Raw genomic sequence first — 24,449 nt, 5'->3', positions numbered from 1 at the left:
TGTATCAAACTATCTTTTCTCTGTCACTTGGTCTTATCTCAGGCCAAAAGTCTGTTGGGTTTTTATTAGCATGTTCCAAAAGTCAGCATACTAAACAGTACAGAACAAAACAGTAATTCAATGTGGTTATAACACATTAGACAATACTGTTGTGAATGAAATTTGCTTTCTGAATTGTGAGAATGGCTTTTAGGGCAAATACTAATAATTTTAATTACAAGACATACTTTTGAGTACTGAGGTGACAAATCATAAAAATCGTATATTTGTGTCTCGAGTTTGAGAGAGACTTATAAAAAGATCAACTTACTCCGTTAACCCTTTGAGTTCCACCAAACCTTTAAAAAAACAAACAGCACATACATTAAACAGTTGAAATAAATCGGACAAAAGCCCTTCTGCCTACCGATCCATAGTACACTTATTGAATGAAACCCATGACCTACCTCACATGTTCCAAGTCTGTGCAGTCACACTCACTAACCGACTTTCATTACGTCACCCTGTCAATCACGCCTGTTAGGTATTCAATTTACCGGTCAAATGAACCGCTTTGAGAAAATACGTGGGGGTCCGTCCACGAGATACTCTTAATGTGTGAGGCTGGTGACGGAGCCGTAGATAACAGAGCTGCTGACTATGGTAATTATTGCTAGCCTCATAAAGCAGATTTGAACCTGTACAACTGGTGACTATGTCTTGCTGCTGGGCTCCCTGCAGTGGAGAAAGTAAAAAAAATGATTCTTCAATACTTTTCATGGTCAGTCAGCTCCATGCAAAACATTGCTGGTTATTAAGGAAGATTAAAAAAATGAAACAACAACAATTCTGGCTGTTATCATGGAAGTAATATAAAATAATAATAATCTTTTTGACAAACTTGTATTAATGCAATTAATTAATAATAAGTAATAAGTAATGAGTTTTTGTTCATTAGAACTCATGCTAATGATTTTTTTGTTTTATTCAGCTTCATCATCATGTGTGTCATCATTCATTTCTCTCTGTCATAGACACTTGCTGCTACTTCAGCATACCATTCAAAATATGCTGTTGTTGGTATTCCAAAAAGGATTAGATACTAAACCATTGAAACACGGCATACCTCAGTTCCTGCATCAGATCCAATGGCATACATTTGCATTAAAGTGGCTGAGTGGCCATCGACCACAGCTGGTTATGTATCAGGCTGTTTGCTGCTGCTAATGGCTTATTGTTTGCTTTTAGTCCTCCATAAACCCTGTTTCCTGTGCGTCGTGTCACGGACACACATGCACACAACACACACACACACACACACACACAAACATACAATACATTTTCCACTGACATTTTCTGAGAGTGTTTGAATTTGAATTGAGTGATTAGTGTCTTGTATTTAGTCTGTGTTATTTGGAAAGTTTCCTTCTACTTATCCATAAAAACATGCTACTTATCCAACTTATTTTAGCGAATATCTTTATGTCTACTGTTACGATGTGTTGACTCTTTTAAAGGTGCCATGACATACCACCAGGTGTGGTGTGATTAGCCGTTACAAGCCGTTTTGGAATTCTGCCCCTTATGTCATATCATAAGGGGCAGAAAGTGGGCGTGTCCACCTAGATATGTGCTGGATAGATCAGTTTATCAGCCGACCCAATTGACTAGCAAACGTTGCTCATGATGGGCTGATTTCCAAAACGGCTTGTAACGGCGAATCACACACCTTTAAAGACAATTACTTGTCAATTATCTTATTATATAATTAATTCAGCGGGGACATGATATCATAAGCGGTAAACATGAGCAAACACAGGAATGGAGAACATAAGAACAGTTCAAACACAGTAGTACCTGTAGTTTTCCTCATGTTGACGTCTCTTGACTTGCAGGTCCCTGGAAATAAAACATATACAACGAGATGGAACTACTGCCCTGGGGGGACGGTGGTCCGCAAGGCGTGGTCGCCCAACTCTCCTACCCCTTCTACCCCTCCTACCCCTTTAAAACCCTACCCCTCCTACCCCCTCTATCCCACCTGCCCCTGCTACCCCCTCTACCCCAGCTACCCCCCAACACCCTGCCCCTTCTACCCCTCCTACCCTCCTACCCCTCCAACACCCTACCCCTCCTACCCTTCTTACCCCACCTGCCCCTCCTACCCCTCCTGCCCTCCTAGCCCACCTAGCCCTCCTACCCCTCCTACCCTTTCTACCCTTTCTATCCCTCCTACCCCTCCTGCCCTCCTACCCCTCCAACACCCTACCCCTCCTACCCTTTCTACCCCTCCTACCCTGTCTACACCTGCTACCCCTCCTGCCCTCCTACCCCTCCAACACCCTACCCCTCCTACCCTTTCTATCCCTCCTACCCTTTCTACCCCTCCTGCCCTCCTACCCCTCCTGCCCTTCTACCCCTCAGACAGAGGACCAGCAGGGCGTTCTGATGCTTGATTAGTCTCTTAAAACCCCTCGACCTCCACCGACCACAATACCATCATACTTTATTGATCCCAGGCGGGGCATTCTGGAAAGGATGGAATAACTAACGGATGTATTGTATTACTACTTTTCCTGTTTCCATGGCCATCATATGATTCATATTTAACAGCAGTTCCACCCCACAGAACTGCAGAAGGATACAGATAATACTAAAGCAGATTAACGTTGTGTGACTCACTGGAGAAGTTGGAAGTACGCAGCGCTATTAATATTTGGTGTTATGCATGAGGAAGGGGACGGGAATGAGAACCGCAGTCAGAAACCCTGTTAAATGTTGTTTTTTTGCGAAGCTCTGTGTGCAGTAATGTGGGTGGGATGGATGAGGTCGTTAAACACCTTCTCTTGTAGACAGTAAAGGAATGTCATGTTTGATATTGATATTGTTTTTACAGGAGTAACAAATGGGTAAATGACCTACGTTTGTATTTGCTCACACTGTGTTGCTGTGTCGCCCACTGCATTAAAGAAATCAATGAACGTGTTGTTTTCCTTCTTAGATTGGCTAACAAAGTCATATTGATGGGGTCAGTGTTAACAACTACTGTACACATATTATTGGCCTCCAGCTAATACAAAGTTCTCTCTTGTCACTGGAGGAATGATATGTTTGCATCAAACTAATTCCCTTTCAAAAAGATTTGGGTGGTTGTATATAGAAAACATTAGGCCTGCTTGTCTCATTAATAGTAAAGTCTAGTAATTAATAGTAATAATAATCAAATAATATATAAAAATATAAAAATCATTCTATATAATAATATAACAATATAATAATAATTGATTAATAATTAATTACAAATAATAATAGTTATTACTATTGTTACTATTACTAATAATAGTTAATAATCATTAATAGTATTATTAGTCTTAGTGGAGGCTGTCGATGGTGCTGTGGACGGCTGCCTCTGCCACTGATTGGTTTTTAAGTTTTTAAGCCACAGTATTTAGTATTATTCTAATTTCTAATCCTGATCATTATTATTAGTGGTACTATTGTTATTTGTGGAGGTTCCCACAAATGGTCTTAGTATGAGCAGGGGAAGAAAAGGTTATAAACGGTTAACTTTATTATAATCCTTTTAACAGCGTTCAGTACACAGAACTTGTATTGTTTGAGTTTAGGATCCACTGACAAACAGAAATGGACAAACAAATAAGGTTAACAACTCATCAATGATCTGTTTGGTGTGAAACAGCCGTTCTAGTCGTTCAAAACACATACTAAAGGTCTCGTATAGGGACGTCATTACTCGTAATATAAGAGAGGAGAAAGGTTAGGAGAAAAGACGAAGCTCGATGACCAGATCATATTCACAGTGAAACAAGTGAGGCCGACATTGAATGGAACAACAAAGCACTAATCATACAGTAGTGGAGTGTTGAACATCTGTATTTTAAAGATCCTGAAAAAAAAAAACGATTTCAGAAGAAGGAAAAAATAACAATCATCATTATTTGAAGACTGTGAAACAATACTAATGGCTAATGAATGGGGTACCATGCGATATCTAGGGAAGGGTGTGTACCCTGCCTGTGTTTGTCCTTTCGCCCTCACAGCTCGGACGGATCGGGGGGGGGGGGGGGGGGGGGGGGGGTCACATTTTGGTAAGATTTGAAGAAAAAAACATTTTTGTTTCGATCACTTCATCACTTGACCCGCTTTACACAACGCAGACCACAACGTGTTCCCAGTTATCTGCTTCTGATCCGCACACAAAAGAAGGACCTCCGTCAAATCAGGCACTTTCTCTCCATTCCTTGACCAACCTGTGGCCTATTTTGATCAAACAACAGCACACAGGTCCTGTTCGACTCACCTGGAAAGATCCAGACCTCACTCGTCTGGCATTTTATAGCTTCCAACATTATAGGTGACAACACAGTGACAGCAAAACTCAAAACAACGCCAACGTTGCTGACATGAAAGTGTGCGTGTGTGTGTGCGTGTGTGTGTGTGAGGGTGTGGATGTGTGTGGGTGTGTGTGTGTGTGTGTGTGTGAAGGTGAATGTGTGTGTGTGTGTGTGTGTGTGTGTGTGTGTGTGTGTGTGTGTGTGTGTGTGTGTGAGAGGGTGTGAGTGTGTGTGACGGCTCGTCTCGGCTCCACATTCACATTGTTATAGATCAAACTATTGCTCTTCTTAACCTCTGCAAATCATATATCCTCTTTGCTCCTCAAAGGATGGCATTACATTGTCGGCATTACATAGTATCAGGGCAAACACAGGTGTAGCTGCTAATATTAACACATATGTATAAAAAAGCTTGAAGGCATCTTGCTCTTGAGATGCAGGTAGGCTTAAGGATACAAGGAGATCAGGGGCATACGAACCCAGAACCTTCTGGCTGTCAAACACCATAACCGCTAACTGTTACTAGACTACCCTGGTGCTCGCTCATTAGAGGCTTCTAGGGGGAAACAGCATTGGTCAACATAATATAATTATATAATTAATAAAAAATGATAATAATAATAATAATAATAATAATACATGTTATTGTTATAGCACCTTTCAATCTAAAGTTACTTAACAGTGCATTTAAAACAATAGGGCACAGCAGCAACGTACGGGAATTCAACTTGTGTGTTGGGTGCTTGTGTGCACACAGGCAGTGGATGTGATGTCTGTCATATGAACTCAGTTACTGCTAACAGCCACACCTGTGTTTAGGACAGCTCAGTGAACCAGTTGCGTTGCTACCTGAATATGCTTGCATGCTACATACAGTACGTCAGCGGTGCCATTTGTCTTTTCCACCTTGTGGACAACATGGAAATTCCCTGCAAAAACACTTCACTTTTTTTCCCGCCATGTCCATAAAATGCGTGATTTTGTAATGTTTGGCAGAATTTGAATGTCCTCCTGTGGTTTTGCCCCAAGAATCGTCCGATTTTGATGAGGGAAGATCAGGATAAATCAGGATGCTTTGCTCAGAAATTTCATTTTGGATAAATTTCATTCCTTATTTGATCATGCAACATCCAGTTGCGGTTTCCCCGTATACTTTCAAGCAGCACTCATATTGATATAGAACAATAAATTAAATACAAATAAATAATAATCATACACTGAAAAGTGCAAATGTACATTTCTTTACAGCATAACATATTCACTGTACAATCATTGAGTATATGCTTATTCTATTGTATGCATTATAATAAGGATTACTTAGTATTATAGGAAATATTTCATAGCAAGTTTATTGGAAAATAATATTTGCTTTGCCCGGTGGCATGTACTTTTATACATGTGAAGTGTTATTGATTGTGTGTGTAATTTGTTAATGTGATTTTGGATATGTTGACGTGTGTGTGTGTGTGTGTGTGTGTGTGTGTGTGTGTGTGTGTGTGTGTGTGTGTTTGGGTATGTCTACACCAGTGTGTTGAGTGGGCATTTTCTATTTACATCTTCTGTGTGTGCAAAAAAACTAAACAGGAGCATTGAAGCAGAAGAACCCATTCTAATTCAGAGGCACAAACACACCCAGCCAAGCAAGTTTCAAGTATCTAGCATCTAGCAACAACTCATCAGCCGGACATGGACCAAGTGGATCAAAAGCCTGACCTTCCACCGTCCGCAGCTCTGAGGAGAGTCTGCGGACGAGAGAGCGAAAGGAGCGAGTCCAAAGTCAGAAAAACTGCTTTTTTACGCAAACGACAACATGTTAGCATTGGCTATTGCATTTGAGCTTGACCCACATTCAACGCATACGTCCAGGATGAGAAGACTTGGCCCCTTTGTGGAACAAGCCTGTTTTTTTTTTTTATACTCAAAGTAACTCAAACTAAAGGTTTTCTTCCTCGTCGAAGATATTCATGTGTGGATTAAAAAGTAAAAAGGGCTGTATACTCAGGGTCAGGTCAACTGTAGGCTGTGATTAAAAACAAGGCAATATCTGCCCTCTTCCTTTAAGACACACTGCATCTGCGCTGTTTTGAAGCTCAACATATACAAGGACACCTAATCCATATCTAAATAACATCCATGTATTTTTTTTTCCCCTCTGTAAGAATCCCGATGACACACATGAAAATCAACGTTTATGTCCGCTCACAGTCCAATTTTTTTTTTTTTTGCTGATGTCCTGTGCAGACGAAACGTGGAGTGGCTTTTTTTCGAAAATGCTGTCTATGTATCAGTTAACACATACTTACCAAACTTGAGCGGCGATTAGGTTCCTGTGGTTACCAGCCTTAGTTCAGTATTATGAAAGGTGTCCAATCTTGATACTCTTGTACCGGGCCCTGCCATAGTGTCACTTTCTCATCGCTGTCCAGTGTTCCATTGTGTCAAGTCGGAACAAAGGTTCATTGACTTGTGCAAATCCTTGCGGGGCTTTCCCACGGAGGGTGTACCCGGGAGTGACCACGGGGGAGATGGAAGGGGAAGCCATAGTCCGCCTGACTTCAAGCAGGTTTATTGCGTCTCTTCCGAGGACCGTGGCTTGAGCTTCCATTCTCCTCAATGCATGGCCACGTCTCCACGTCAAAACCACAACAACTCTATTCCCCACCGCAAGTAAACATGCTTTCTGGTCTCGCGGGGTACATGTATAGTTGCAGTGCATTAACACAGTATTCGTGGAGAGTTACTGGCCGGTACTTATGAAATACCCTTAACAAAAGTTCTGGTGGGAAAACAAAGTTGTTTGCGTAAGAGGATAAAAACAAGACTGCTAACATCTTGGTGTATTTGTCTGGGTTAAAATAATCTTGACCGAGGATAAAAACCTACTAGCTCAGAGTCTACCCCTCTAACACACTGCACTCCTATACCAGTGAATTATGAACTGTACAGGTTGAGTAATGCTGCAGCATGTATTTTACATAGTTGTTCTTATGTGCATGTCAGGGTGTGTGTGTGTGTGTGTGTGTGTGTGTGTGTCTAACTATCTGTGCAAGCCTGCATGTAGTATGTGCGTGTGTGTTTCCGTGTACGTGTGTGCTTGTGTACCTCATGTCTGCGATCAGAAATAATAAGACTATATATATATATATATTACCGCGTCCATGCGTCCAGTGCTAGCGCTCTGACTTGACCTTGTAGCGCAGGACCAGGTAGGTGGCCAGTCTGAGGATCACAAAGAACGCACCCAGGACTATGAAGTCCACGTAGAGCTTGGCGTCCTCCACATCCAGGAGCTGCAGCACCTCCTCGGGCTTCTGGAACTTACACACCACCCCCGGGCACTCCAGCTCGGAGCGGTTCATCCCGTAGATGGACAGGATGACGCCCTCGAATCCATACCTGCACCGAAGCAGACAACCGTCAATCCACCAGCGTCAGTGTGGGAAAAGTACACAAAAGAAATACTCATTTTTCATTGGGGAAATGATTCGAAAAAGTCAACCAAAAAATGTATTTGCAGTTTGTTGCGTTTTGGAAATGGTTGTAACCTCATGACAACGTACCTGACGTAGGATATATAAGAGCTCCACTGCAGGTACTTGGGAATGGTGTCGAAATTCACAAAGAAGCCCGAGAAGAGCAGGACGGGTATGGCCGTGACCGGACCCACAAACGTGGCCACCTGGGATGTAAAACAGGCTTATTCACTCACTTACTCGCAACAATTGAAACACATTTCAATGACATTAAATGAATGAGTAAAGATTTTCTTTGAAGGTTTTATCCTTTTATTGTAGAGTGAGTATAACAGGAAGGTATGGGAGAGAATGGAAGACATGCAGCAAAGGACCACGGGCAGGAATCGAACCCGGGTCACTGCTGTAAGGACTGAGCCCCCTAATATTCCATGTCCAATGTCCAATGTCCAATATGCAATGTGCAATGGCCAATGTGCATTCCTAAGAATAGCAAAACAAAATACCTCTGGGTACAAAATAAAAATAAAGTAACAGTAAAAAGTAGCAGCACTTTACGCATACTGGATATGCATGGTGGTGGTACCTGCAGGGAGGTAGATGCTGCCCCTATGAGCAGGCCGAGGGACTGGGCCACCAGGGCCGTGGACGTGGACAGAGCCATGAAGAGCAGATACCTCACCGCCTCAGGGGGCTGCTCCGTCATCCAGTACACGATGCTGCAGTACATGATGGGACAAAGCACCTAGCACAAAGACGGGAGAGGGAGAGACAAGAGAGTTTGCTGTCATGTTTGGGGTTTTGTTCATGTAGACGGTTATATTCGCTGGCACGTCCTCGTAAGAGTCACCTGGAACGGTATGTCCGCCATGGTCTTTGCTAGGTAGTATGCTTTCAGACTGTACCAGTAGTTGAGATGTTCCCTCAGGAACACGGACATCTCTAGCGGAACTGAAGCAAAGGGCAGAAGACGAAGGGAAAACACATTACATGAAGTCTTTTAGCAGACGCTTTTAACCAACGCCACTTTCCAGTGAGGCTGAAACCTAATTGGAGGATTTCCAAAAACATTTTGAAATGTCGCTCAGCCTAGAAAAACAACTGGACAGAGTGCAGCCTGGCTCTACTCAGAAGTGCAAGGTTGGCAAGAACGCAAATAACAATACGGATACACGTAATAGTTTTATATTAGCGGAAGTGCCGGCAGTTAGCGTAGGTATCATATATCAAAGTGCTGACGCTACAGTTGACCAAAGTCCCTCAAAGGCACTCAAAATTAAAAATAAATTTAAAAAGCACTCAGTAGTGTAGCATCTCATCCCAACTAGCTTGTTGTATGCAGGGAATTGGTTAACCTAGCCATCGTCCACGCTCGGCTTGGGCCTATGAACATCCTCACTTGTTTCACCGTCTTCGGACCAATGTACTTATTGTGAAGTCGCTTTGGTTAAAAGCGTCTGCTCAATGCCCTGAACGTAAACGTCAAAGTCTCTCACAGGTCAGGATGGTGGGCATGAGGGCGGCGAACATGAGGAAGAGCATGGAGAAGAAGAGGAAGCCCGTGTTGTTGAAGACCTTGCTGGCGTCGTTGCCGATCTTCAGGTAGAGCAGGCCGATCAGCACGCCCACGCACAGGTGGGACATGACGCGCAGGTGGGTCAGCACCTTGGGGAGACACAAGCAGGTGCCACGCGTCAACGCGGGAGCGCCGGCGGCCGCGGGTGGAGCCACACTGTAGTCCGGTCAGGTCGATCCGAATGGCCTGTTGCCATGGTTACCAGGCTCAAGGGACTTCAAAGGCCCCCCCGTTTTGTGAACCCTCCCAACACCGAGTCATTTATGTCGTCGTGAGGGTACTGCAGGTGGTACCTTTTTATTCTTGAAATAGACAGATTTACAATAGAAAAAAATATATATTATAAATATAGTAAAAAAAAAATATATATATATAGTATTTTGGCTTATTTATTATTATTATTATTATTATTATTATTATTATTATTTCAGAATAGTGCTGCTTTGTGCATCACATTTTTTCCATTTTAACTTTGCTGACTTTTACTTTACACTTCTTCGCAGCGGCCTTGGCCTACTTGCAGCAATAATGATGTATAAAGGGGGGGGGGGGGCAGGCGCTCTCGGCTCAGCCTCTGCATGTGTATTCATCTATTTTCTACCGTTTGCATATGAGGTGATGCACCAAAGGTCATCCCCTCGTTACAATTAAGCGGTACACCTGAAGTCAAAGGTTGTGAACCACTGATATAAGGGCAAGCGATACCTCCCCCCCGAGTCCCAAGGGGAAAACCCCAGAGAACGAGGACAGCAGAGGGATCCCTCCGTGAAGGGCTGGGAGCGTAATGCACTGTATTCATAATGCTGTGGATAAACCATGAATGTGTTCCTGGCATACCACGTCTCTGCATATCGTGACGAAGGTTCTTTTAAACAGGATGCAGAACTGTGTGAAGGTACTGGTGGCAAAGCTGCGTTTCTCCATGGTTCCATAGTCCTGGGGATCACATTAACAGCACATTCATGATCAATGAGAACTGTTAGTAGTAGTAGTACTGAGAAAAATGTTAGTAATAAAAAAAAAAGAATAGTATAGTAAAGTAAAGCAGAAGATACGTGTGTGTGCTTGTGTGTGTGTGTGTGTGTGTGTGATTGCGTGTGCTTGTGTGAGCGTGCGTATGTGTGCCTTTGCGTGTGCGTGTGTGCCTTTGCGTGTGCGTGTGCAACACACGTTGTAACCTGTGGAGTGGCAGAAGGAGTCGCTCTCGTCGCTCGAGTTCTTCTTGCCCTCCTCGGAGCAGAGCCCTCCCTGCACCGCCTCAAACAGCACCGGGTTCAGGTCCCCGTACTCCCCCGACGCCACCTCGATGACTGGGACACACGCGGGACAGTCACATGACGTCGGGCCCATGCCGGTTGCACCGGGCACAGATTTATACATTTTACATTCCGGTGGATTTTGCAGACTCTTTTATCCAAAGCAACCATTCATACACACATTCACACACCGACGGCAGAGTCAACCGCGCAGGGCGACAGCCAGCTCGTCAGGTGCACGCAGGGTGAGGCGTCGTGCTCAGGGACACCGGTACACTCTAGGAGGAGCCGTGGATCGAGCCTTTTGGTTACCAGTCAACCCGCTCTACCTCCTGAGCTACTGCCGCCCCAGATATAAGATATAAGGTGGTTCACATCCTGAATGTAGCAATACAATATAATAACTCTCTACTCCAATCCAATCCAATCAAATCGAACCAAGCCTAATCCGGCCTATCCTATTCTAGCCTAGCATAGCACAGCACAGTGCACACTGCCTGGGCCGGGAAACCAACTTGGGCTGGGAAACCTCACACTTGAGAACCAAGATAGATTGAATTCCAGTAGAATATATCTGTAACAAAACTAACGAAACACTGCATAACTCCGCCCCTCACACTTGGAAACCAAGTGTGGAAACCAAATCTTTATTTGATTTGATCAAGCCTATCCTAGCCTAGCCTAGCCATATCAAATATAATATATTCAATTCAATATAATATAATACAATATAATCTAGCCTAGTCTGAGCTGAAACCAGTGGCATATGGATATGCATGCACATGTGCAAACACTCCCCCAACATACTTCCCATACTCACTGAAGTCAGCTGGGTTGTGGTAGGTGGGGCAGTGCAGGCCCAGGTTCTTCAGGTAGGGGATGAGATAGGGAACAGTGCCCTTGTATATACACTGACCCTGACTGAGGATGTACAGCTGGGAGGAGAGGAGAGGAGAGGAGAGGAGAGGAGAGGAGAGAGGAGAGGAGAGGAGAGGAGAGGAGAGGAGAGGAGAGGAGAGGAGAGGAGAGGAGAGGAGAGGAGAGGGGAGGGGAGGAGAGGAGTGGAGAGGAGTGGTAAGGAGAGGAGAGGAGAGGAAAGGAGTGGAAAGGAGACGAGAGAAGTGGAAAGGAGAGGAGAGGGGAGGAGAGGGGAGTAGAGGGGAGGGAGGAGAGGAGAAATGATGACAGGAGAAGAGAGGAGAGGAGAGGGGAGGGGAGAAGAGAGCGAGGGAGGGAAAACAGAAAGAGGTAGGGGATGGATAGGGGGGGAGGCAGGAGGGACAGAGGTAGGGAGGGAGAGAGAGAGACGGAGGGATGGAAGGAGGAATATAGCAAGAGAGGGAAGAGAGACAAGAGCGAATAAGTCCCAGGGATGGGGAACCCACAGAACACAGTGACAACCCAACGTCTATGAATTATACATGAAGCGCTGACACAACAACAGCCATGGATCGTCCACCGCGCTGACACGCCGTGTGCGTGTGTCAGGGAAATCAAACACAGGAGGCCACACAGCATCCCTGTCTGTCCCAAGGAGATGACTCAGGGAGGAGTGGCTGGGCTGCGTGCCAGGCAGGACGGGGCAGGTCAGACGCATGCCATGCGGCGCTTACACCTTGTCATGTCTCTGCCTCTTCCTTTCATTCACACCGCGCCACCGACGTGTGAAACTGAACCACGAAGGTCTGACGCATGGTGCAAGTTATGCAGCGCAGTGTCTTAAGGAACTTGAGGATATGATTCTGATTGGCTGTCAGCATTGTCAGTCAAAGAAATGTTCATATCTTTTATTGTTTCTTTACCCGTTACACATTATCCGTTTGTTTCACGCCAGCTTTTGTAAAAAAAAATACCGTTCCCTGTGTACGGGTCTGTGTGGTTTGGTCGTGCTGGCATGTCAATCAAGACCTCATCCTGACAAGGAGGCGGCTCTTGGCACAGCGGGTCCACGCTTGACGCTGGGCGGGCTCGGCCAGACTGTACCTTGTCAAAGAGCTCAAAGAGCTTGGCGCTGGGCTGGTGGATGGTGCAGATGATGGTGCGCCCGCCCAGGGCCAGGGACTTCATGAGGGACAGCACCTGGAAGCAGGACGCGCTGTCCAGGCCACTGGCGGCCAGGCGATCGGGGGGGACGGGCGGAGGAGAAGACAGAGAGGAGTGGTGTCAAGGGGGTATTAGGGGTATTAAGGGGTGGGCAAATGATGTGGTGGATGCGACGCAGCATTGTGCCGGACTATACTGTGCTTCTGACTGATTCACATTTTTGGTTTCAATGCTTCATTCCATCAGTGTTCAAAATGCTGAAGTCAAACATGAAAACACAAACTAATGTACAAATAAATAATAATAACAGAAAAAACTGATGATTTCTCTTTGAGCAGGACTCTCAGTTCCATTTAACTGAGGATGAGACATGAGGTATGGGTCATACCGTTACACGTCACACACAGCTCTGTCTTGATGCACCGTAGCCTGTTAGACAACCAGCGGGTCCTGGCTAATGAACCGTACACTGTGCTCCTCTCATCCAAATGAGCTTCTGATTCAATCCGATTTTCAATTCATTCAGCACAACAACACCCTCCTCTGATCATACTTGATGGTGCCTTGTCTCATCTCATCTGATTTATCTCAGCTCATCTGTTCAGCCCTCATGGTGGGCTGAACAGATGAGCTGAATTACATATGGTAGAATTACATATGGTAACATGTTCAAATTTAACATGTTCAAATTTAACATGTTCATATTTGCACCTTTATTTGCACCGCAACTACTTCAAAACACTCAATATTCTATTCAGTATAATGAATGTAATGTCTGTCTTTATATGTCGTGTTTATTTGTTGTGGTCTTTTTATTATTATTATGTTGTTATGTTACTATATTGTGTTGTTATGTTACTATATTATTATGTTACACTCCACAGTTTTGTGGTTAATATATTAATGGCACATTTGGAGTATGGGGAAATGCAATTTCGGTCCTCTATCTATGTAACCCGCTGCACGGTCGGTCTGACAATAAAGTTAACTTGACCTGATTTTAATTGAATATGTTACATTTTCAACGCCTGAGGGCTCTCCTACCTGGTGGGCTCGTCGAAGAACATGACGGGGGGGTTGTTGACCAGCTCCAGGGCGATGGCCAGCCTCTTACACTGACCGCCCGACAGAGAGATGGTCCGGGTCTGGGCGCACTCCTGGAGACCCAGGGCGGTCAGGATCTCATCCACCTGGGTCACACACACACACACACACACACACACACACACACACACACACACACACAAACACACACACACGCATTCACACACACAGACATACACACACATGCATTCACGACACACATACACACGCATGCACACACACACACACACACACACACACACACACACCCACGGAGGCTTGTTAGGTTTTATATACATACAGAGTATAAACGATCAACATATATAAGCGTGACAGGGTGCGGACGACCAATGAAGGTATAACCTACCAGTGCTTTCTTCACCTGCATGCTCTCATTCAGCTTCAGATTGGCAGACACCTGACAGAAAGGAAGTGTGACCTCTGTTATTTAACTGTAGGAATATTGCACATTTAAGTGGAAATCCTGACAATCATTTCATTTTGAAAGTACAAAACAAAAAAATACACAGGTAATTCCTAATGTTCTTCTATTTCTGATTGTATAATTTCCTGCCCGGAATGACTTCCCTGGGCTAAAAAACGATCATAAATGTTTTCAATTAACTAATAGATCATGTGCATAAGATAGAGTTGATCATTCTGTATTATAGAAAACTTAAACTGAGTTTGAAGGAGCTCACCATCATGGCTTCGCGGGTGGAGAGGTGAGGCAGCAGCATGTCGTCCTGCATGATGTAGCAGGACATCTTCCGGAAGGTCCTGAGGTCCCTGGGTCGCCCGTTCACCAGGATCTGACCCTTCATCCCCGTCTCCCTGGTAACAGATACACGTATCACACAAAAACACGGACAGTGTTTCAAGCTTAGGCTTTAATTGTAACGTTACCTGTAGCTAGGCCTTACCTCTGGCCAGTCAGTATGTTACCTGTAGCTAGGCCTTAGCTGTAGCCTGTAGCCAGTCAGTATGTTACCTGTTGCTAGGCCTTAGCTGTAGCCTGTAGCCAGTCAGTATGTTACCTGTAGCTAGGCCTTAGCTGTAGCCTGTAGCCAGTCAGTATGTTACCTGTAGCTAGGCCTTAGCTGTAGCCTGTAGCCAGTCAGTATGTTACCTGTTGCTAGGCCTTAGCTGTAGCCTGTAGCCAGTCAGTATGTTACCTGTTGCTAGGCCTTAGCTGTAGCCTGTAGCCAGTCAGTATGTTACCTGTTGCTAGGCCTTAGCTGTAGCCTGTAGCCAGTCAGTATGTTACCTGTAGCTAGGCCTTAGCTGTAGCCTGTAGCCAGTCAGTATGTTACCTGTTGCTAGGCCTTAGCTGTAGCCTGTAGCCAGTCAGTATGTTACCTGTAGCTAGGCCTTAGCTGTAGCCTGTAGCCAGTCAGTATGTTACCTGTAGCTAGGCCTTAGCTGTAGCCTGTAGCCAGTCAGTATGCTACCTGTTGCTAGGCCTTAGCTGTAGCCTGTAGCCAGTCAGTATGTTACCTGTTGCTAGGCCTTAGCTGTAGCCTGTAGCCAGTCAGTATGTTACCTGTTGCTAGGCCTTAGCTGTAGCCTGTAGCCAGTCAGTATGTTACCTGTTGCTAGGCCTTACCTCTGGCCAGCCAGTATGTGACCTGTAGGGTTAGCCTTACCTGTAGCCAGCTAATATGTTCATCAGAGTGGATTTCCCGGCCCCTGAAGGCCCCATGATGCCGATCAGCTCCCTGCTGTTGAAGCGTCCGGACAGGCACTTGAGCAACGCTTTGTAACCTGGGAGAGAAGGAGGCTCCATTAAACCAATGGACGCCAAACCCAGATGTGCTTAATATAATATTATATTATATAATTATATATATATATATATATATATAAATATAAGTCACCCTTCGCTGCAGTTTTTATCTTAACAACGACCCCAATAAACTGCTTAATCACATCTCAAGAGAATAAATCAAAGTAAACGGCATTGACACAAATCAGATTTAATCCTGTCGAAAAATCCTGGGCAAGAAGGTAAATCGATGACGGTGGTTTTGTCCAAATTAAACAAAAATAAGAGCTCCAAGTACAACGAAACGATTCAATGGTCACTTGACTTCAGTGGCACCTTTTTCCCATTGATAAAAATGTGTGCTCCGTCTGGCACAGTGTAGAAGATCAGTTCACTAACACCTCGAATACCCCTGACGGTTGGACGTCTGCTGCTCTAATAGTTTAAGTCAGCTGTGTGTGTGTGTGTGTGTGTGTGTGTGTGTGTGTGTGTGTAAGTGTTTTTCCATTTCCCTAGTCTATACTCTTCAGAAGTGCCCATAGGGGCGGGGGGGGGGGGGGGCTTGGCTTACGTCTGGGGTGTGTCTCTGTGTGTGTTGAGTGTGTGTGTGTGTGTGTGTGTGTGTGTGTGTGTGTGTGTGTGCGTGCGTCTGTGCATGTGTGTGTAATTAAGGGTCCCAGCGGACATGACAGCGCTGAGCCACAGTGCAGGCTGCAGTATGGTATACGAGCCGTGGTCCTAACGGGGCCGTGGTCCTCCCGCCTGCTTGTCCATCAGTCATACCGACCGCTCACACATCACAGCGGCCCCCCCCCGTCAGCCCCAGTGGCCCCTGGCCTTGACGTGCGCCGCATACAAACACACGTCTAGTCGGACGCTCTTGACCTCCCAGTATGCTAATACCGGTGCATCAGTCCGCGTGGGACAAACAGGCGTCACACACACACACACACACACACACACACACATACACACAATCGTATGCACGCAAGGAAGCGCATACGCACGCATTTGACACAAAGCCCACACACATACACACACACACACACACACAATAGGATACACACACACACACACACACACACACAATAGGATACACACACACACACACACACACACACACAAACACACAAACACACACACCCTCTCGGATGCATGCAAACACACGCACACACATGCATATAACACACACACACACACACACACACACACACTCACACACACTCACACACACACACAATCACACAATCACACACACAATCACACACTTGTACACGGGCAGCGACACAGGCAGTGGCCGGTTTTATTAAGCGGACGACCTCGCTGGGCCTGGGCGAGATGGGTCGCTCGCAAAATTGTGCCTTGGAATTGACTTTTGACAATTGACAATCACTTGTTAAGGGGAAATGTTCACATGCAATTGATTGCCCACAGAACGTTATCCTTAACCCATTACAAATTCATCAGCCACGGTGGAGTGGCTTGAGAAACGGGCTGTAGGTCCTCTGTGAATAACGACCACGAATTAAAGAGAATGAAAGACTTTTACACAGAAGCGTTGACGCATCAAAGCCCTCGCAGAGCGAGTTTTAACCATATGCAAAAGTGTCCCAGATCACCTACAATCCATCCTCCCACACACTCTCTCTCTGTCTCTCTCTCTGTCTCTCTCTCTCTCTCTCTCTGTCTCTCTCTCTCTCTCGCTGGGCCAACGCGGGGCTGACATCGTAATGGCCTCTCCCTCGGGAGGGGACGCAGTCTATAGACAAAGGCGGCCCGTGGTGCCACTGTCCCTTGTCCCATGATGTTCCGCCCTCTCTAGGTGGAGCTAGAGGCCTTGAAATCTCTGCTCTGATACGCATGAATCGCCTTGTTGTGGGGTTCATACCTGCTGCCAGATATACCATCACTGACCCAGCCCTCTTCCCTTCTCCTCCTCTGCCTCCTCATAATGACAGAGTGTTGCTTTATGGGACGCGATGAAATCATAGCCGGCCTCTCTGCCCCCCCCCCCCTACGTCCCTTCTGCCCTGCCCGTCTATGCCCATCCGGACATACACCCCCTCCAAAATAAGCCCAGCATGGAGCCCTCCTTGTGACTCATAACCCCGGCAAGGAGCCTACACCTCGTGACTCACTAAGTGTTCGTCTAGTTGTGACATCATCGCAGTGTTCCCAGGTAATGTTGGCGCATGTAAGAATTGCACGTCCTCCCTCCACATCCCCCCGCCCTGCCCCCACCGATCTGCTCTCTCCTCTCCATTTTATCTGATTGTTTTTCACACAATCCAGAACACCCCACCGCTTACTGTTGTAAGTGTCGTTTCTCTCAGAATGAAACCGCCATGACGTCTGTTTGACATGCTTTGACAACTGACAGAGCGACATGAGGACAGACTGAAGGAGGGCTGTGAGACTCCGTCAGCCTGAACACCACCCGGCATGAAGACCATCTGAAGGTGACCTTGATCCAGCCTCGTCCCCCTCCTCACCTTCCAGTTCATTCTTTATTGTCCTCCATAAAGATTTGTGGGAACACATCGCTGGTACACACATGGACAACCTCATAGACAACGTCACACGCACACACACACACACACACACACACACACACACACACACGTGTGTGCTCACGCACACATGCGCATGCCATCACACAGCACATAACCTACATTACATACACACATTAGATACACGTTACACAACATCTCATGCAACACCTCACACACACACGGAAGCACACACGCATACACACAGACAGAAGCACACACGCATACACACAGCGCATGCACACGTGCGCACGCTCATGCACACACACTTGCGTACACACACAGCACATAACCAACATTACACACACACACACACACACACACACACACAAACACAGCGAAGGGGGGCTATGGTTACACTAACTGCTGTGAGAAGTTTGTATAGTCTGAGTGGTATTGACCAATCACGTTTGTGCAGGCCTCAGTTGGATGCAGGTAAACAGTCTGTGTGGAGAGCAAAGAATATAGAAATCAATGACTGGCACACAGACGTATTTGCCAGATTATCTGTTCGACACCAACACCCAACAAAATATTGCCAGTTTTCCCTGGAGGTAAATCGTTGTCAGACAATAGCCAATGTTGTCTGAGATTGCCCTCGCACCAACTCTAACCATGACCTATGGATTGCAGATGTTGGAATACAGGCCCTGTTATAAATAATCCTGCACCAGCAAAAATAAACCAAATAAACGAAAAATCCTAACTAAACAATCGGCAAGAAAACCTTTGCACGTCTCAGAGAAGAGGAGAAGCACTATGCTGAGGAGCGGGCACAACAGAGGAACAACAGGGATTGATTTTGCGATGAGAAGACAGAGGAAGACAAAGCTTCGATACACGTAGAAGAAGAGGCTGCGATATCGACCGGGCGGGTGCAGAGAAATCTCCTGTTATTCCTTTCTGCTGGCCCGGCCATCACTCTGTTCACTCACTGTGTCAGCCCCAGTCCATGACTACATACTCGGGTTTCACACAGAAGGAAAAAACAAAACAAAAACAGAAAAAGACTTCCCTGTCTCTTTATGCATATGAAACGCCAAGAAGAAATAGAAAGAGGGGGTGCATAATGCAGCAGGTTATGTATCCTACGTCACGAGGACAGCTTGTGTGAACGATGTAAACATGTTCCCTCGTACACACCCAGTTTAGTGGGTGGGTATGAGATATGCCCTTATAATCCATTGGTGGCTATTATTCATCCAATGTGTGTCACTACACGGCCACCACGGGTGCATACGTTGGTAGCGCGGGGTTGTTCTCGCAGGGAAGGGTAGGGAATCCAACCCGCCTAAAGACCAAATCACACTGTTGCGTCTTATGCAAACGCAAAGATCTGCGAAGATCCACGTGGCCACTCCTAGAGGAGGAGCCATAGGGCACATAGCGAAGACAGGCAGTCCTCCCTGACGTGAGCAACACGTGGGTCTCTCCGCCAAGGTCCCGCACGCAGAGGTGTAAATTCAGCGGTTCCACCTGACTGAGGTGTCAGAGCCGTGCTTTGAGGTAGACGGAAGCGGTGCTCTAAGAAGTGTTCACCAGCAGGTGGCTGGGGCTCAGCCAGAGATAGGTAGACTGCACGTCTCCTCCTCTAATAGGTGTGGTGAGAATAAATACCATTCATAATTAATGCACGGATCAATCACTGCCTTTTCCTTCTACCAAAGCCGGACGTTGCTTTGAATGAGTAGGGGTGGGACGGGTGTGGGGGGGGGCGGGGGACGGAGGGGGGGGGGGGGGGGGGGGGGAGCACGTCGGACAGCAGGAGTGAATTATTTACCACGTCTAAATTCTGCTGAGCACAGCACAGCACCAGCAGCAGCAACACAACTTGATACAGTGCAGCGATTTGAGTTTATGCTTGAGTTTGTGTGTTTGTGTGTGTGTGTGTGTGTGTGTGTGTGACTTAGTGTAGTATGTACTGTGTAGCCTGTGTCTGTGTGTAAGTTAATGTAGTTTGTAGGTGTGTGTGTGCGTGTGTGTGTTTGTGTGTCTGTGTATGTGTGTGCATGTTTCTGTGTGTGAGTTAATGTGTGGATTGTGTAATGTATGTCTGTGTGTAAGTTAATGTAGCGCGCGCGCGCGTGTGTGTGTGTGTGTGTGTGTGTGTGTGTGGTTTGTGTGTGTGTGTGTGTGTGTCTGTGTATGTGTGTGCATGTTTCTGTGTGTGAGTTCATGTTGTGTGGATTGTGTAATGTATGTGTGTGTGTGCATTTGTGTATGCGTGTATATGTGCATGTGTCTGTGTCTGAGTTAGTATATCGTGTAGGTGTGTGTGTGGGTGTGTGTGTGTGGGTGTGTGTGTGTGTGTGTGTGTGCGCGAGCATATGTCTGTCATTAATTGGATAGACGGGGAAAAAAAACCTGCATGTACCAAAGAGGTGCTTTTTTCAACACCTCTCAAAAATAGCTGATACTGATCAACACAGACAGTGTTTTCTCATGCTTTTAAACCAACGCTGTACTTGTGTGTGTGTGTGTGTCTGTGTATGTGTCTATGGTGTGTGAGTGTGTGCCTATGGTTTCTGCATGTGTGTGTGTGTGTGTGTATTTGTGCAGGTGTGTGAATTTGTGTGTTTATGGGAGTGTGAATGCTTGCCTATGGTGTGTGTGTGTGTGTGTGTATGTGTGTGTGTTTGCGTATGTGATCGTGTGTGCGTGTGTGTTTATGTGTGTGAGTGTGAATGCTTGTCTATTGTATGTGTGTATTGGTGCTTGTGTGTTTCAAGTGTGCGCGTGTGTGTGTGTGTGTGTGTGTGTGTGTGTGTGTGTGTGTGTGTGTGTGTGTGAAAGAGTGCGAGTCCGGCGTGCAGTACCTCTCCTCCGCCAGCAGGGCCCCTCCCGGATGGTGTAGGACAGCTCGGTGAACTCCAGGTCCACGGCAGAGCGCTGGGGCAGGTGGGAGAAGCGCTGGGCGTCGGTGATGTGGTTCTCCACCTTCTTCAGGTGGACCAGCAGGGCGGCCTCGGGCGGGGCCCCCCCGGGGACCTTGGTCTCCTCCATGGGGATGCTGACGGGCCCCGGGTCCAGGGCCTTCTCCGCCATACTGACAGCCTGCCTGGGGTGGGGGGGGGGGGGGGGAGATCAATTGCGTGTTTTAACCACTTATTCAGCTGAAGGGAAATATTATTTTCTTTGAGTATATTGTTTCGGCGTTGTCATGGAAACGTCCGGACGACGGTTCTAGCTGAGGTGGTGTAAGTTCACTTCTGTCTTTCTATCATTTTTTCTCTCTGACTGCTTTGTCTGTTGCTCTGTCTTTGCCCCTCTCGTGTCTGCTTTTTGTCTACATTAATGAATTCTGTCTCTCAATTCAAAAGAGCTTTATTGGCATGGAAAATAAACATGGACACTGCCAAAGCAGTTAAATTTTTAAACAAAGGAAAAGGATAAAGTAAGAACTATAAAAAGTCCCAAACAAAGTGGAAACATAAATCTTCTGCTCTACTCTTCGTCTTCCAGTAAAGTGGGATCTGGTCGTAGAAGCAGGTGTTATAATCAAACTCAAATTGAGCCAGTTGGTTTATAGAAGGTGGTAGAACGTTCAAAAGGCGGTTAGGCCATCTTGGAAAAGGAGAAGAATAACTGTTGCTTCGGTGTGAACACACTAGGCGATGGTCTGAATGCTGTTAGGCTGATCGCAGACATCCTGTTAAGAGGTTAGGTGCACGGCATGATCTCATTACACACACCGCTATGAACTGGCTTTTGGAGACGGGATGGGGATCTGAGTGTGTGTGTGTGTGTGTGTGTGTGTGTGTGTGTGTGCGTGCGTACATGTGCGTGTGCTTGTGTGCGTGCGTGCGTGCGTGCGTGCGTGTGTGTGTGTGGAGAACAGGGCTGCTCTGGTTGCCCCGGCCCAACCGTCTTGGCGATCATGAAGGAACACACCGAGCTAAAGCACCTCCTGAGGTAATGTAGGCTATGGCGTATAAATGTCCAGTAATGTGACGTGATGGATAGATCAATTTAACTCAATTGAGAATGCTCAGATGCACTGTTGAACTCAAACGCTGTGCAGTGCACCAATGTTGTACCAATGTTGCACCAATGTTGTGGTAAAAGTATGCAGTTTCATATTGATTGTGTTAAATTAATAAAACTAATAACATTAGTATCTACGCATCCAAGGTGAGATTGTTATTATTCATAAAAAATGCAAAGCAGGTATAAAGGACAATACAAACTCTGTTATAATGCTGATAATCTCAGCTAATATTGACTCATTGGAAAGAATATAGGCTGAATAAATACACAGGACATTCCTCTCTGGTATAATATTTGGATTATATGTATTCAGGGTACTTTGTGTCGCAACTGAGTATAAGTGCATGCCAACTTCTAGAAAGAATTAGGCTGGTAACGTGTGTAATAATTAGCTTTCACTGTTGGCAGTAGAACAACAAACTTACTTAATGAACTCTTTGGAAGGATGGTCTCAATTTGTGTCTTCATGACTGAGTTAACCTTTACCAAACATTGATCATCCTCCATGAAGCTTTGAATCTAACTGCAATAATTTCCCTCTATATGTAAGTTAATGTGAATGCAATGTGATACACCGCAACATATTAGGCACCACATTTTATGAATTCACATGAACATTAAAGTTATGAAAATATGGAATCTAAGTAAAATGTGCAATTTACAAAATTGCAACTGGAATGATATTATGGCGGTGGTCCAATATAAAAAGTCTCATTAAATAACAAATGACTTAAATATTCCACGTCAGCACCAGCTTCTTAAATATGTCCTGGTCCCTTCTCACTTATTTACAATTAGCCACATTACACAGGGAACGGGACGTGATGAAATCATTTCATTAAGCGTCATGGAGCTACAGTCACTCACCCACTGAGTCAGTGATTAAGAGTGGAACTGTCACTAATTCAAGAAGCACATCGTGGTGGCTTTTGTTTTTGGTCTGCTCCAACAACATAGTTGTTGGACAATCACATGCTTACTCTCTTGCATGTTCTAATAAACGTTGTTTCATATCATGAACATGAATGAAGACTGTTTTGTCACTCATGGATTACTTGACATCAGAGAGAGGGTCTCGGTCACCGCTGGCAACAGTGCAACGGGTTCGAAGTACAGTTTGAACCCACCACTGTTGACATTTCACAACCGGTGCCGAACTGGAATGTGGGGCTGCGACGTATGGCCATAGAGCAAACGTGAACCCTTTGCTTCAACTTAAAGACAAAGAAATACAACTGTATAAACTTTACTACAAGCATTCAACAGACTTGATTATCTGCCAAACAAACAGCACTTCATCACACTCGAACATGTCCAATGACCCCGCTGCAGCTATACATGCTGAAAAACCCCTTGTGCTGTAAATGCAGGTCCATAATTCACAGTGTCGTGTATTGATTCTCCACCGGCCCTTTGTAAATATCCACTATAGCCCTGGTGTCTGTATATAAAAGTATGCAGCCCGGCCCAGTGGGAACACTGACAAACGGTAATGGCCTCCCACTTAGATGAAGGCCGATGGGTTCTTGTGCCATGATCTCTCCCCTAGCAAGGACATGAGGATCCTGGTGATGCTGTTGGGGAGGGGGCGGGGGGCATTTACTTTGTTGTTTAATATGCACAAAGGCCTCTGAAGCCCCATGTTAGAAGGTAGTGTTCGGCTCATGCTAACTGCATGATGGTCATTAATGAAGGACACCCTCAGAGTCTCCTCAGGATCCTATAGAGGCCGGTGTGAGGAGGGCAGCTGCAGGGAACGTGAGAACCCTAATAATCGTATTTTCGGGAATATGACTCTACAAGGAAACGTGAGAATGCTACGGATTGAAGATAGACACATGTTAAAGATGTTCAACCGAGAAGACACACAGACACCCACACGCGTGAGCGCGTGCACACCAACACATACACACGCAGGCACGTTAACAGACACACACACGCACGCACACGCGCACACACACACACACACACACACACACACACACACACACACACACACACACACACACACACACACACACACACACACACGCACACACACACTTTTATTCACATCGACATAAGCAGAGAACATGTAACGTACTTTTTGGTGTGTGTTGAAACGGTGGCCCAGACCCTCGCGGATTCTTTGTTCCTTATGTATAATAGCAACAGTGCTCAGTTGATCTGTGGAGATCAAATAACAGAATCCATCCACGTCTGAAGGTCCCGGGAGAGTCAAGTGGCAGCTCAAAGATGGACAAATGAACAATTCAAAACGAGTGTGATGTGCCGGCGACACACGGTGTTCCGTTCAGCAGGAGTCCCTTGGGGCGCGGTGCATCATACCCCACATCCAATAATACGGCAACTCCTGCTATTAAAATCATGTCCGGCGATAACT

General features: G+C 45.8%; 1 protein-coding gene across 1 annotated transcript; it reads right to left on the bottom strand.

The window, feature by feature from the left end:
• Positions 1-7,504: 7,504 nt before the first annotated feature.
• On the bottom strand, positions 7,505-21,124 carry abcg4a (ATP-binding cassette, sub-family G (WHITE), member 4a; the record flags this gene model as incomplete). Its single annotated transcript, XM_084474095.1, has 14 exons — positions 7,505-7,730; positions 7,895-8,013; positions 8,394-8,552; positions 8,658-8,758; positions 9,304-9,472; positions 10,221-10,319; positions 10,554-10,693; positions 11,460-11,574; positions 12,623-12,746; positions 13,727-13,872; positions 14,133-14,183; positions 14,467-14,599; positions 15,412-15,529; positions 20,896-21,124. 14 exons carry the CDS (start codon positions 21,122-21,124, stop codon positions 7,505-7,507), a joined length of 1,929 nt encoding a protein of 642 aa, XP_084330221.1.
• Positions 21,125-24,449: the final 3,325 nt, after the last annotated feature.

This window comes from Micromesistius poutassou (genome assembly GCF_964030765.1).
Source record: "Micromesistius poutassou genome assembly, chromosome: 10".
NCBI classification, from domain to species: domain Eukaryota; kingdom Metazoa; phylum Chordata; class Actinopteri; order Gadiformes; family Gadidae; genus Micromesistius; species Micromesistius poutassou.
Note: the sequence above shows the minus strand (reverse complement) of the source record. Positions and strands in the feature narration are given on the sequence as shown.